This window comes from Dermatophagoides pteronyssinus, unplaced genomic scaffold (genome assembly GCF_027571235.1).
Source record: "Dermatophagoides pteronyssinus isolate colony J.1.1.1.1 unplaced genomic scaffold, Derpt_VIB-CSIC_2022.12 sq0010, whole genome shotgun sequence".
NCBI lineage: Eukaryota > Metazoa > Arthropoda > Arachnida > Sarcoptiformes > Pyroglyphidae > Dermatophagoides > Dermatophagoides pteronyssinus.
This window is the reverse complement of record NW_027461534.1, coordinates 1,011,616-1,024,942: the sequence shown is the minus strand read 5'-3', so window position 1 is coordinate 1,024,942 and position 13,327 is coordinate 1,011,616. Positions and strand designations below refer to the sequence as shown.

The 13,327-nt window shown below is 26.3% G+C and overlaps 5 protein-coding genes across 6 annotated transcripts; 4 read left to right on the top strand and 1 right to left on the bottom strand.

The window, feature by feature from the left end:
- The first annotated feature begins 806 nt into the window (after positions 1-806).
- LOC113792545 (uncharacterized) lies at positions 807-1,738 on the top strand. The gene is made up of 2 exons (XM_027342444.2): positions 807-1,549; positions 1,615-1,738. Exons 1-2 carry the CDS (start codon positions 845-847, stop codon positions 1,666-1,668), a joined length of 759 nt encoding a protein of 252 aa, XP_027198245.2. The 5' UTR covers positions 807-844; the 3' UTR covers positions 1,669-1,738.
- A 132-nt stretch (positions 1,739-1,870) lies between these two features.
- Positions 1,871-2,817, top strand: LOC113792570 (uncharacterized). The gene is made up of 2 exons (XM_027342476.2): positions 1,871-2,259; positions 2,333-2,817. The coding sequence occupies exons 1-2, from the start codon at positions 2,012-2,014 to the stop codon at positions 2,643-2,645; spliced, it is 561 nt and encodes a 186-aa protein (XP_027198277.2). The 5' UTR covers positions 1,871-2,011; the 3' UTR covers positions 2,646-2,817.
- Positions 2,647-7,000, bottom strand: LOC113792569 (uncharacterized). 2 transcript variants are annotated; one of them, XM_075821437.1, is made up of 5 exons: positions 6,534-7,000; positions 4,493-4,989; positions 3,739-4,419; positions 3,326-3,677; positions 2,647-2,933 (listed from the first exon to the last, which is right to left on the bottom strand). In XM_075821437.1, the coding sequence occupies exons 3-5, from the start codon at positions 4,358-4,360 to the stop codon at positions 2,882-2,884; spliced, it is 1,026 nt and encodes a 341-aa protein (XP_075677552.1). In that variant the 5' UTR covers positions 4,361-4,419; positions 4,493-4,989; positions 6,534-7,000; the 3' UTR covers positions 2,647-2,881. The 2 variants fall into 2 exon arrangements, with proteins under 2 accessions (XP_075677552.1, XP_075677553.1); XM_075821438.1 differs by lacking the exon at positions 6,534-7,000 and adding an exon at positions 5,487-6,342.
- A 309-nt stretch (positions 7,001-7,309) lies between these two features.
- On the top strand, positions 7,310-9,175 carry LOC142645370 (uncharacterized). The gene has a single exon (XM_075821439.1). The coding sequence runs from the start codon at positions 8,421-8,423 to the stop codon at positions 8,796-8,798; it is 378 nt and encodes a 125-aa protein (XP_075677554.1). The 5' UTR covers positions 7,310-8,420; the 3' UTR covers positions 8,799-9,175.
- A 211-nt stretch (positions 9,176-9,386) lies between these two features.
- LOC113792567 (flotillin-2-like) lies at positions 9,387-11,324 on the top strand. Its single transcript, XM_027342474.2, has 3 exons — positions 9,387-9,938; positions 9,999-10,630; positions 10,733-11,324. Exons 1-3 carry the CDS (start codon positions 9,554-9,556, stop codon positions 10,964-10,966), a joined length of 1,251 nt encoding a protein of 416 aa, XP_027198275.2. The 5' UTR covers positions 9,387-9,553; the 3' UTR covers positions 10,967-11,324.
- The last annotated feature ends 2,003 nt before the right edge of the window (positions 11,325-13,327 follow it).

Here is a 13,327-nt window from a genome sequence, read left to right as displayed (position 1 = left end):
TTTGAAGAAATTTTGATAAAGGTTTTTGAAAAATTCACATTAATTTTGCAGCAAAATGCTTTGGAGAATAAGAAATTTTTTTTATTATCAATTAAAAGATATTGTTGAATGTCATCATCAACGATGGTATCATTTAAAACAACAAATTGAAATCTTTATTATGTTAATATTTGCTATAAGAATGATAATAACATTCATCAGTATTTATACGAATATTGAATTATTTATTCATTATCATCATATTGAACCATTATTTAGATATTCTATTTATAAAAATTCAATGTTATATCGTCATTATTTGATGGCTGTATTTATGCTTGCTATATTCGGTATATTAGGACGTATTATATTCTTATTATCATCAATCAAAATAAAAAAAATATTTTGGTCATCATATCAATTGATTGTTATTAATAAACAACAATATAATCAATGTTGTCTAAATAAATCAGAAATGAAAAAAATTTTCGATGAAAATTATGAAATAAATATTCATTCATTCAAACTGGTAAGAAAATTTTTGCCTACATTACTATTTCAACCAATATGTTGGCTATGGACAAGATTATCGATATCGATTCATAAAATTGATTTTCAATTAAATATGAAAAAATGGCAACATATTAAACCATTAGGCATAAAACAATATATTGGTTTAGATGATCGTTTAGAAATCATTCGAATTATGTATAAAGCTGATTTAATTGTATTTTATATGCAAATTTTATTCTGTAAGTTATTATGAATTAGAAATGAGACAAACAATTTATAATCAATATTATTATGTTAAGTTCCATTATGTTTGGCAATCAGTTATGATTATAATCATATTTATACATATGAAATGGAATTTAATTTTAAAAAGATTATCATTCATTTATTATTAGCAATGGATTCAATTTTATTTATAAATATGTCATATACTGCAATACAAAGCGGAATATTTTTTACAATTCTTGGTTCAATTAATTCATTATTACAAAATAGAATAGTTGGACAATTGAATAGAAAATTATCAAGAATTGTAACAATTTGTCGATTAATTAATGAAAAATCAAACGATCAAATTGTTATGTCGAAAAGATTACTTGAAAAAATTGATAAAATTTATTATCGACATAGTCTGGCTTGTAATGATAATATTTTTTCCTATAATGTATTATGGGGAAATGCATTACTTTGTTATTTACTTATTAGTATTCCGTTTAATGTGATCTGTGTTTCAGCATTATTAGTAAAAGATTTGAATTGGTTACATATAATTATGACACAAACAGCTATTGTTCTACATTCAATCATTACATTGGGATTATTATTTCGTTTAGCTAAACAGACAAAAGTATTGAATGAAGCAAAATATTATCTAATACCAATTATACAATCGATTAATTGTATAAAAATTCAAAATGATCAACAACAAAAAATTGATTTTTATGTATTGAAATCAAAATTGAAGATTGTGGATAAATTTCAACGTTTAACATGGGGACCAAAATATGGTCCATTTGTAAGCATTTTAGGATCCATTACAAATGCACTTATATTCAATGTAAGTGAATTTTTTTCCTTTCAGCTAAATAAATTCTTTTAAATTTTTTTAAAATAAAATCCTAGCTTGCATTAACATATGTTGCTGTATTCATCTTTATTTTAACACATTATGTTTGAATTTTTGGAAACCGAGAAACAAAAACTGAAACATTGTTTTGCTGTTAACATTCGTATTTTGGGCGTTTTTTTATCTGTTGTTCACTATGATTGCAACCGACAAAAAAAACTTTTATCAATTCAAAATTTGTATCGAAAGAAAAATTAATCAATCAGAAAAAGAAAGATAAAATAACCACAAAAAAATGATGTGAATGAAAAGAAATCATTGAGCATCGAAAAGCATTTTCATTTCAAATAATTTTCATATGATGATGATAAAATTATGATCAAACTCGTCTTTGAATAACCAAGAAGAAGAATCTTTTTTTTAAATCAACAAGTAAAGTGAAAAGAGAAAAAAATGGCAACATTATTCAATAATATCTATATACAATTCTCAATAATTCTTTTATCGATAATTCTTGTCCTAACTGTATTGATTATCTATATTGTACAACAAACATTAACCATACGAAAAGAATATCGTAAAAAATTTCAAAATAATTCTAATGGCAAAATTTCACAAAAACAACAAAATCATCAGGAAAAAAATAATGATCGTTTATGGATCAAACGACAAAAAAGTCATACGTCTATAAATTATGTAACGTAAGTGTTTGAAACAATTTTTTTTAATGATCATATTTAATTCATATATTAAACCTACCAAACAAAATTTCAGGCTCGATTCATTACCAGCCGATTTGAGACAGGTTGATAATAATGGAGAAAATATTATCGATCACCAACAACAACAACAACAAGATCCAAATGGTACACAGATGGTAACATTTTTGCCACCGAAAAACAATAAAAATCATAATCATAGTGGTGGTGGTGATAGTGACAATCATCAACAACAACATCATACATTACCAAAACGTTTTCCAACACCGCCACCATCGGTATCGATGTCGGCTGTTGTCGATATTCATGATTATCGTCATGACAATGATATAAATGAATTAAGTGAATATTGTGAACCAAATCATTGAATGAAAACAGAAAATTTTTTTATTTTATTCAACATATAATGTATAATACAAGAATTACAACAGAATAAAAATAACAGTGACAAAAAAAATCCAAATACAAAATATACTAATAATAATAATAATAAAAATCAAATCAAATAAAATGGTCCGAAAGGATTTGAGAGAAAACAAATTAGACATATGTTTGCGTTGGAACCCACATTTCGGTTAACAAAGGTTATTTTTCTGACTAATCATCATGAGGAAGATGAACGGCCACCATTTTTCAATAAACGGCGATAATGTCGGCTATTGATTGAAAAAATAGAATGTGCGTGATTAAAATTGAAATTAAAAATTAAAATTTTCAAAACAAAAAGCAATATGAGATCGAAGCAAGCGAACACGAAAGACAAAATTTTTAGTGAATACATGGGTTATGATGATGATCGATGTGATGAAGGAAATAATGTATCGAATCTGGATGTTTTTTTTTTGGTTCCGGTTATTATTATTATTGACATTAACAATGATTAGTGATTTATGGATGATGATTATACAGAGTTAGTTAGAGTTAGTGAAAAAAAGGCAGGAAGTGAATTTTGATGAAGAAAAAAAAACAAAATTTCAATATTAAAATTTTATTGAAATTTAAAACAAAAAACAAACAAACAGAAAAAAATCAATCGATTCAATCATACCTCCATATGATAACGATGGCCAATGCAATGCATAAAATTATTGCAATAATCAATAAAAATATGACCATTGCACGTAATGTTGATTTGGATAATTTTAATCGACCATTATCATCATCAAAATCTTCCGGTGATAATGCCAAATCATTAACAAATGTTGATGTTATATTTGAATCATTTACAATTAATGTTAATAATTCATCACCTTGTTCAAGTGGAATACATTGTTTATTTGATGCAATATATGATTTTCGACATAAACAAATACCATAATCAGTATTACAATATTGATTTATACCACATTCAGCGGTACGATTTTCCGAAATATAAAGACATTTTTCACTTAATTTTGGTGCTATTTTGGATCAAACAAAAAAAAATTAAATGAAATTTAAAATTTACCATTAAAATCATACCATTAATGACGAAAACATTGGCCATATCAAAACAATCAAATGGCCGTGAAAGCATCCATCTAGCGGAACAAATATTTACATCATCAACTTGACAAGCGGCTTCAACTTCATAATTTTGTTGTTGTTTAATCAAATTATTATCCATTTGATCTTCAAGACAGGATAAATCTAAATCAAATTGACCATAACAATGTTTACGATAAGGATCATGACAATGTAGAAAACTTTGCATCTGATGTAATGGTTTTAAACCTCTTGGTTTATTCATAAATGTTAACACAACACGAGCATTTGTCGTAAAATTTGACGATAAATTATCATTTAAATGTTCAATATTTGCATGACAAAATATTGTTAAATTTCGATTATTATATGCAGTTATATTTTTCTCTTCAATTCGTACAATTTTTGTTGTTATTGCTGTTATTGTTGTTGTTGTTATCAGATTTGCATCCAATTTATTGAACATCATCAAAGTGGATAATATAAAAATCGATAAAATCACTAAATAATTTGATAATGATAAATAAAATGATGATAATAACAATTTGACTAATGTAAAATGAAATGAAAAGAATGATTGCCAAAGAATTGATAATTTTAATCGAAATTTGATCCACATTTTTTTTTAATTTTTCCGTGTGTTTACATGCACACAAACGAAGAATTTTGACTTTAAAACTGGATTTTAAAAATTTCAACAACAAAAAAAAATCAATAAAAATATTGTTTTTGAAAACAACAACAAACATACCTTAAAAGTACATCCAAAAAAGAGAGAAAATTTTAGGGGAAAAAAATTTTTAAAAAATGTGTTCCAACACACCCACATACAAGGAGACAAATGTGGTCAATGAATGAAAAAGAGAAGAGAGGAAAAAAAATTAGAGTACAAATGACATCCGAAAGGGAAAAAAGAAAAGCGAGGTAGATACAAATGTAATGAATGCGGTGAATGTGTGTATAAATTTTGCTGATAGATTTCGATGATGATGAAGATGAAGAGGTCAGCGATTGAAATCAAATCAGTTTAGGCTATAAATCAAATCAATCGATGGATGGATCGATCAACATTTCATACATCAATCAAATTTGGTTGTTCAAAACGATGCAATTGACAATGATGAAAAAAAATGAATTTCTTTAGTATTATTTTTTTCCTTCAGGATTGATTAATCAATCAATCAATCAATCGATCGATAGATCGATCCATTTCATTTTATTTTTTTCCCTCGGATGTTTTCAATGATCCTATGCGTTTGAGAAAGTAGAAAAAAGATATACAAACATTATCGAATCAATCATCATCATTTTATTCATTTAATCGAATGAATATTTTTGAGATTAGAAAAACTAAATACATTTTTACGAAACAAACAAGACGAACACATTATATTGAAAAAATTGAATTGAAAAAAAACGGGAAAAAAATTTCAATGTTCACATCAAATCATTTAATAACAAACAAAAAAATGAAAGATATTGATTAACAAAAAGATTCTCTTGTTAAATTGTCGTTGATGTTTCGTTTTTTTTTTTGATTGACAAAAACATCATTCAAAGTAACTATCATCAACATTATCATCAAAACCAGACAATGTTTGATATATTCGATTGATTCACAGAAAAAAAACGATGAAATCATGGCAAAAAAAAGAAAAAGAAATCATATTTGATAAATTGATGAAATGAAATGAATTGAAAAAAGAAAATGTTAACAGCAGAAAAAACTACAAATGTTAACTTACACGGAATAGATGATGCGATATGCTTGGAGTGGAAGAGAAAAAATATTCAAACATTGTTGATGAATATTTTTTTTTCATTTTGATGTATCAATTTCAATAGATTCTTATGCACATACAGAATTGCATAGAATTTTCAATATTATATGACTGAAATCGAAACCAAAAGAAACAAAAACGATAGATTATAATCCGAAATTTATTACAATATTTCACACACACACGCACTCGTAGCGAGAGAGGGAGAGAGAGAGAAGAGAATATCATAAAAATTTTGTATCAAAAAACTTGCCAAACAAACATAAAAAATAATAATATCGGATCAAAAATTCGAGCACGCGCTTGCATCACACACACACACATTATAATCAAAAATTTTGATCTGTTGTTGATTTACAAATTTCCAGGAACAAGGATAATAAAAAAAATTGAAATAATGACGACGAGAGAGAAAAAAAAATGAAACAGAACTCATTCGACCTAGAAAATATATGATGATGAGAATATAAAAACCAAAAAACCAAAAAGGCAAATGGGTGTATGCGTATGTTTGATACATCCATCCATAGAAGTATTTCTGATGACATTATTTTTTTTTCATTTCTCAATTGCTTGAGAAATGAAGAGAAGCCAGAACAAAAAAAAACCAGAGCAATTGTCACCCAATATTTGATCCTGTGAAACCAATTTATATTTTTTCAAATAAAAAAAATTTTTCCTGAGAATTTTGCCATTAAATCGCATAAACACACACAGAGGATCAACAGACGAAAAAATGGGATGATTTTGACCAAATGTTACCAATGTTTAAATGATAATAGTTACAGAAAGAAACAAAAAAAAAAAATGTCACATTTCCATTATGGTTCTATATTTAATAAATGTGTGAATATCCGTTGATTCAGGAAGGGAGGAAAGCCAAACAAAATAAATATTATTCTTCCTGTACCAAGAAACATAAACAAAAAAAAATTCTTTGGATCCAAGGTCTAATGACTAATGAATGATGATGGTCATTTGTATACAAACATTACAAAAAAAAACATTTACCGCTGATCATCATTTGGAAATATTGGAAATTTGAAAGAAAATTTCATACAAATTTTGATGATGATGTAAAAAGATGATGATGACGAAACAAACAAACAAATATAAAAATTCTTAAATGACAAGATGAATTACAACATAATTAGTAAATCAACAACAACATAAAAAAGATGACGATCAGGATTTTTTGTTGTTGTTGTTTTTTTTCGTCTTTCAATGATGCGTAAATAAACCAAACCAAAACAAGGCAAATCTATCTATTTAAAAAAAATATTTTTCCAAAAAAAAACTTGTTGCATCGATCGATGTTCATCATCATCATCATCATAATGGCATATCACACACACACACAAACACCGTTATGGTTTGTTATTATGTAACTTGAAAGAATATATTATATGCTATTTATACATGCATGGTTTTGGTTACATCTTTATATAATTGTTTTTGCACATCTCTGACGTATATGGTTGTTGTTGTTGTTTTTTATTCATATACGGGGGTGATGATATAAATGTGTGAATCTTGAACACAAAGATATATTGAACAATTCATCATACACCTACATATAATGAATGATGATGGTGATGATGATAAAAAAAAATTATATCATTCAAATGCTTTGCATCAAGATTTCAATCATCAATTGAAAGTAACTGCTTTTTTCAAACAGAACAATTTCGTTAAAAATATTCTTGTCACACACATGCAAATTCATTATGAATTTTGAATATCAAAAAGCAAAAATCTAATTATATTTTTTTTTCGGTTTCCTCCCATCCATTTTTTCTTTCAATTTAATCATCATCATTTGATTATGTCATATTTCGGTTTACGCTTGACGCATCTTTTTTTTCTGGTTATGCAAACCTAATTTTACAAACCGAAAATTTGCCTAAACAACCGCCAAATACTTTTTTAAAAGAATAAATTCTTATTTTTTTTTCCTAATTTAATTTGTTGTTTTTTTCTCTTCTCGCAATTCTTCTTCCTTGTTGTTATTGATGTGGCTGGATGGGTGGGATGTAAACATATTTTTTTTTGGTTAAAGACTTACAATTACAGTATACTAGGTTTCAAACATTGAACTTTTATATATTTTTTTTGCCAACCAATTCCTTTTGTATATAAACATTTTGTGGGTAAAAATAGAATCTTCATTTCATTTTGAAAGAATCAGAGCGCATATTCATTATGTATGTGTGTGAGCGTAATACGGATACAAACTTGAAATAATTTTCAAAAAAATACTTATCTTTCGTTGTTGTTTCTTTTTTCATCATCATCTTGTGTGAGTTTGCAATGTTGTTTTGTTTTTTTTTCATTGAAAAAAAGTTTATTCTACGAAAAATTCAATGAAATTCGATGAACGAAATTTAAAACGTTTTTTTTGTTGTTGTTTGCGGTTGAAATTGTGGCAAATGTCATTATCGATATTTCAGAAAAAAATAAGAATTTTTCTCTTTTCGCCTATTTTTATCCATGTGTCTTGTATTCAAAATTGAAACAAATTGAAACAAATTCTGTTCTAATTAATTTCGTTTTTCTGTTCCGTTAATTATAAATGACAATTGACATAGAATGAAAAAAAAATGTTTCATCAATGTTATTCTAATTTTTCTGTGATAATGATTGACACACGTGTGTTTATTCTGTTATATTTTACGAACATGTGACGTTTTGTTTGTATCATCGAAAAAAAAACCTTCAAGCATTTTTCTTATTCATTTGCATACACACCCACACAAACAAACAAACACTTATTAACCTAATCAACACAGTTTCAAGACATTTTCAAAATTGACAACAAACAAACAAACGAAACAAAACGAAGAGATACATATAGAGAGGACAGTGTTTGTTATATAATTCAACAGAAAAGATAAAGAAATGGTAAAATTAAGTTCATGGTTTGCCATCATACGTTGGGCATTAATATTGACATTATTATTTATTATTATAATGACAATATTACCATTATTATTTCCAAAATATTTTGATAAAGATATGTTAGCTAATAATAATTATCGTATACATTGTACAATAACAATTTTATTAACAATTATTGGCCTATTCACTATATGTTGTTATTATTTTTATTTAACATTAATATTTGCAACATTAAGTTTATTATATTTAATTATTGAAATTTATTGGAATTTTGGTAATATTGGTACATATCTAACATGGATCGGTGTTATTATTTGTTCATATACATATTGTGCTGTAATGCGTCGTTTACGTAATGATGCATTATATGGTCCATAATAATAATAATCATCAATTTTTATTCATTTTTTTTTTTATTGTTATTGATTGTAACTGATTGACTGATATTGTTTTTTTCGCACTTTGTTTGTATATTGCATTTCAAATTTTCTGTATGTGACCATCATCATCATCAGAACCGGAAGAAAAGGGGAAATAAAATGATTATCCGCATATAATGATAATGATAATAAAAAACAAATCAAACACACTCTCTATACAATATGATGATTATGATAGATCATAAATATAAACGACCAAAATTATTATTAAAATATGGAAAAAAAACATACAAACACACAAACACATTATAATGTAATGTATACAGAAACATGCAAAGTATCATTTTACTAATCAATTTTTTTGTTTGTTGGAAATCTAACCATTTTTTTTGAATAATTCTTTAATAAATTCAATCTGTTTTTTTGTTGTTGAAAACAAATTCCATTTGTTTGTTTTACGATTGCGCAATCATTTTTGCTAATTTTTCAAATTTATTTTCTGTTTGTTTATTGATGATAATTCCAAACAAACACAAGTAAATAATCAGCAGGCAATCTTTTTCTTACAAATTTAAGTTATTAATGTGGTTAAAAATAATTTCCAATTTCAAATTAACATCAGTTTTTTTCAGTTGTTTCTGTTGTTTGGTTTTGGATTTGTTTATATTTGGTTGTTGTTGTTGTTGATATGATAGATTCAGAAAGCTCAATTTATATGATTTTATTTTGATCTAAACATTCATTTATTAATGAATGTTAATTTCGAATGGATATGAAAAAGAAAAAATGGGAAATATTCATGTTGTTGGTCCAAATGAAGCATTAATCATAACCGGTGGTTTAGGTTGTTGTCAATCAAAACATAAACGTATGATAATTGGTACTTGGTGTTGGATATGGTGGTGGATCAATAATGTACAATTATTATCATTGGAAATTTTTACAATCAAAACAAATTGTCAAAATGTTCAAACTATATATGGTGTACCATTATGTGTAACAGCTATTATACATTGTCGTATTACAAATCGATTGGATCGATTAAAATTTGCAGCTGAACAATTTCTTGGTATGACAATTAGCCAGATTCGTTTTATTCTACGAAAAACAATAGAAGGTCATATTCATACTATTGTTGGTAAGTGAAAAAAAACTTCAGATATTTTTAACTTGTTGTTTATCGATTTTTTTTTGTCAGGTACATTATCAGTGGAAGAAATCTGTAATGATCAAATAAAATTTGCAAATTTAATTCGTGAATTAGCAGCCAAAGATTTGAATAATATGGGCATCGATATTGTTAGTTTAACAATCAATAATATTTATGATAATGTTGATTATCTTGATTCATTAGGACGAACACGAATAGCACAAGTGAAACAAGATGCTCAAATAAAAATTATCGAATCTGAACGTGATATCAGAATTATTGAAACTGAATGTCAACAACAATCAATAAATCAATCATTGATATCGAAAATAAAAATCGAAACAGCCAAACAACAATATGAAGTGAAAAAATTTGAATATGATTGTGAATTGAATCGACAAAAAACGGAAACTGAATTAGCATATGAATTACAATCGATAAAAATTCAACAAATTCAACGGTTAGAAGAGAAAAAAATTGAATTAATTAAAAAACAAAAATCAATTCAATTAGAACAATTAGAAAGTGAACTAATCAATCAAAAATTAATATCAGATGTACGATTACCTGCCGATAATGAATCTGATCGAATTCGTATCGATGCTAATGCTGGAAAAAATGTCCATTTAATGATGGCCATAGCAGAGACGGAAAAAATTCAACAAATTGGTCTGGCCAAGGTAGATAATAATAAATTGTATCGATTACATTTGATCAATAATTTTTAAAAAAAAATTTCCATTATTATCATTTATTTATTTATGATTTGTTTGAAATATTAGATCAATCGAAATCAAAAAATAGAAATGGCTAAAGCTAATGAAATGGCTATTCGTACAAATATATTATCCAATTACAATGATGTAGCTATTTTATCAATGATCATGTTGACAATGCCCGAATTAGCTAAAGAAATTTGTTGGCCATTGTCGCGTATTACGGAAATAGTCATTATATCATCATCATCATCATCATCATCATCGTCTGCAAAAACGACAATAGAACAAAACATATGAACATTCATTTGAATCAATTTTTTAACACACACACACACACACACACAATTATTATCATCAATCAAATAAGTTAACCGATGTTCTATAAAATGAAAAAAAAATTTGATGATGATAATAAGTCTGGTATTTCGACTTTTATTTTTTTTTGGTCAACATCAATATTTAGATTGAAAAGAAAAACTGACAGCGATCAACGATAGATGGCGAACAAAAACAAGTCAAGAATGCAAACATTCGAATTCGAATTTTAGCAAAAAAATCCTCAAATTTTTCTTCAAGGAATTTATCAATTTGTTTTTTTTTATGGATCACGAATTTCATTTTTTCTCTCTTGAATCAATACTGAAATAATAATTATTTGGACTTTTTGATGATTAAAATTTGGGATAATCTTTTTTTTTTTTAAAAAACAAGATTTCCTTTCTAATCTATTTTCCCATTTTTTTTCCATCCATAATCCACGATATTCAATACCGGATTTTTTTCTGGCCATTTCAATCGAAACGAAAACAACAATAGAAAACCAATGAACTGGTTAAAACAAAAAACAGGTGAGCCTTTTTTATATATAAAAAAAAAGAAAACAAGAACAAGTTTGAAAATGAAAATACCTGGTCGCCTGCGTAAAAAAAACAAAAACAAAACTAAAAAAGAATTATGTGAACTATGAAAATTCAAATATTTTGCCCATCATCATTATGATAATATAGGAAAAAAAATATATTGGATCAAACGAAGGGAAAAGGAGAAAAAAAACTTGTTGTTGTTGTTTATAAACATTATCTTCCGGATAATAATCCGTTTTGTTATATTGTTATTTTGGTTTTGTTTTCTTGTTTTTGTTTTTTTCTGATCCAAAATAACAATCGACATCAAATAAACAAACATCATTTTGTTTATAATAATAACTAGATGAAAAAAAGGATGATAATAAAATTATTTTGTTGTTCATTTTTTGTCAGAAAAAATCATCATCATCATCATCACGAGACAACGATGTTGATGTTGATGATCATCAACGATGACCAAACAAGCAATGCAATGTATACAACAAATCAACCAACAGTGTTTTTTTGGCGCGATTACCGCTCCCATTCTCATTGAATATCCAGAAAAAAAAGCGAAAGAGAGAGAGAGAGAAATCCGCCAAACTTTATGTTTTTTATTTTTCCCGTTTATATTCCGTTGATGTCGTTGTTGTTGTTGTTTATTCGATTAATATGGATGAACTTTGTTGTTGTTGTTGTTGATATTTTTCATCATTATCATCATCATTTTGGTCATAATAAATCGAGATGTTTTTTTTCCCGAATTTTTTTTCTGTCGTTTTCTTGGAAAGTTTTTTCTGTTTTGTTCTGGAACCTGGATACGGAACAAACAAACAAACAAACAATAAATTAGATCGTTTTTTTTCGTTAGTTTAAAAATTCAACACATGAACAACGGAAAATATTTTTGTTGTTGTTGTTGTTTTTTGGTCGGTTATGTTGAAAGAATTACAAATTTTTTTTTCGTTTTCATTTCACTTCAGATAGATTTCATTTTCGTATTTTTCTTAATGATTGTTGTTGACGATCATTTTCATTTTGCATCATCATCATCATCATAATCGTTTGAATTCACAATTTCTTCACAATTTCCAAAATTTTTTTTTAACTGAATGATAATTTCAATCAAATCAAAATTTGATATCATTTTTCAAAAAAAAAGCAGAATACAAATATTTTGTGAATATAGAAAATAAAATTCAATACCTTTTCATTATTTACCAAATTGAAAATTGATGATGATAATAATTGTACCCCAATTACTCACACACCGAATTCGAACCACATATAACCATTTATCGAATGTTTACCCAAAATTTTTGAATGAAAATGATGGTACATAAATAATGATTTGAATGATTTTTTTCTTTCACTTCAATCAATCCATTGTTGATAATAGAATGAAAAGAAAAAACGACAATCATTATTCAATTTATGAAAATGAATTTAAGATTTTTTGTTGTTAAACATGTAATTTCGCGAATGAAATTGGTGGTGATAGTTTTTCTTTTTTCTTTGAATTTTCGAATCATTTGGCCAAAAAAAAGAAAGAAAGAATGCACATCAATGCTATTGCGCAAATCGAATGTTCATTTGAAAATTTATCCAATCTGATCAAATCGAATGTTGATATGTTTTTGGTCAAACAAAAGAAAATGAAAATTTATTGCATTTTTTTCAACAACAAAAAAAAAGTTTGCAAATTGAAATTACCTGAAAAAATTAATAAAACATCAAATTATCAAATGATATATTCATATTAAATGAATAATGACGGATTGAACATGGATAGATTTATTACTTATTCAAATTT

Coding starts and splice junctions, on each gene's coding strand:
- LOC113792545 (XM_027342444.2), top strand. CDS start 845: ATGGAATTTAATTTTAAAAAGATTATCATTCATTTATTATTAGCAATG. Junction 1,550..1,614: donor CAAATGCACTTATATTCAAT/GTAAGTGAATTT, acceptor ATAAAATCCTAG/CTTGCATTAACATATGTTGC.
- LOC113792570 (XM_027342476.2), top strand. CDS start 2,012: ATGGCAACATTATTCAATAATATCTATATACAATTCTCAATAATTCTT. Junction 2,260..2,332: donor ACGTCTATAAATTATGTAAC/GTAAGTGTTTGA, acceptor ACAAAATTTCAG/GCTCGATTCATTACCAGCCG.
- LOC113792569 (XM_075821437.1), bottom strand. CDS start 4,360: ATGTGGATCAAATTTCGATTAAAATTATCAATTCTTTGGCAATCATTC. Junction 3,678..3,738: donor CAATGTTTTCGTCATTAATG/GTATGATTTTAA, acceptor GATCCAAAATAG/CACCAAAATTAAGTGAAAAA. Junction 2,934..3,325: donor GCCATCGTTATCATATGGAG/GTATGATTGAAT, acceptor TTCAATCAATAG/CCGACATTATCGCCGTTTAT.
- LOC142645370 (XM_075821439.1), top strand. CDS start 8,421: ATGGTAAAATTAAGTTCATGGTTTGCCATCATACGTTGGGCATTAATA.
- LOC113792567 (XM_027342474.2), top strand. CDS start 9,554: ATGTTAATTTCGAATGGATATGAAAAAGAAAAAATGGGAAATATTCAT. Junction 9,939..9,998: donor TCATATTCATACTATTGTTG/GTAAGTGAAAAA, acceptor TTTTTTTGTCAG/GTACATTATCAGTGGAAGAA. Junction 10,631..10,732: donor AACAAATTGGTCTGGCCAAG/GTAGATAATAAT, acceptor TTGAAATATTAG/ATCAATCGAAATCAAAAAAT.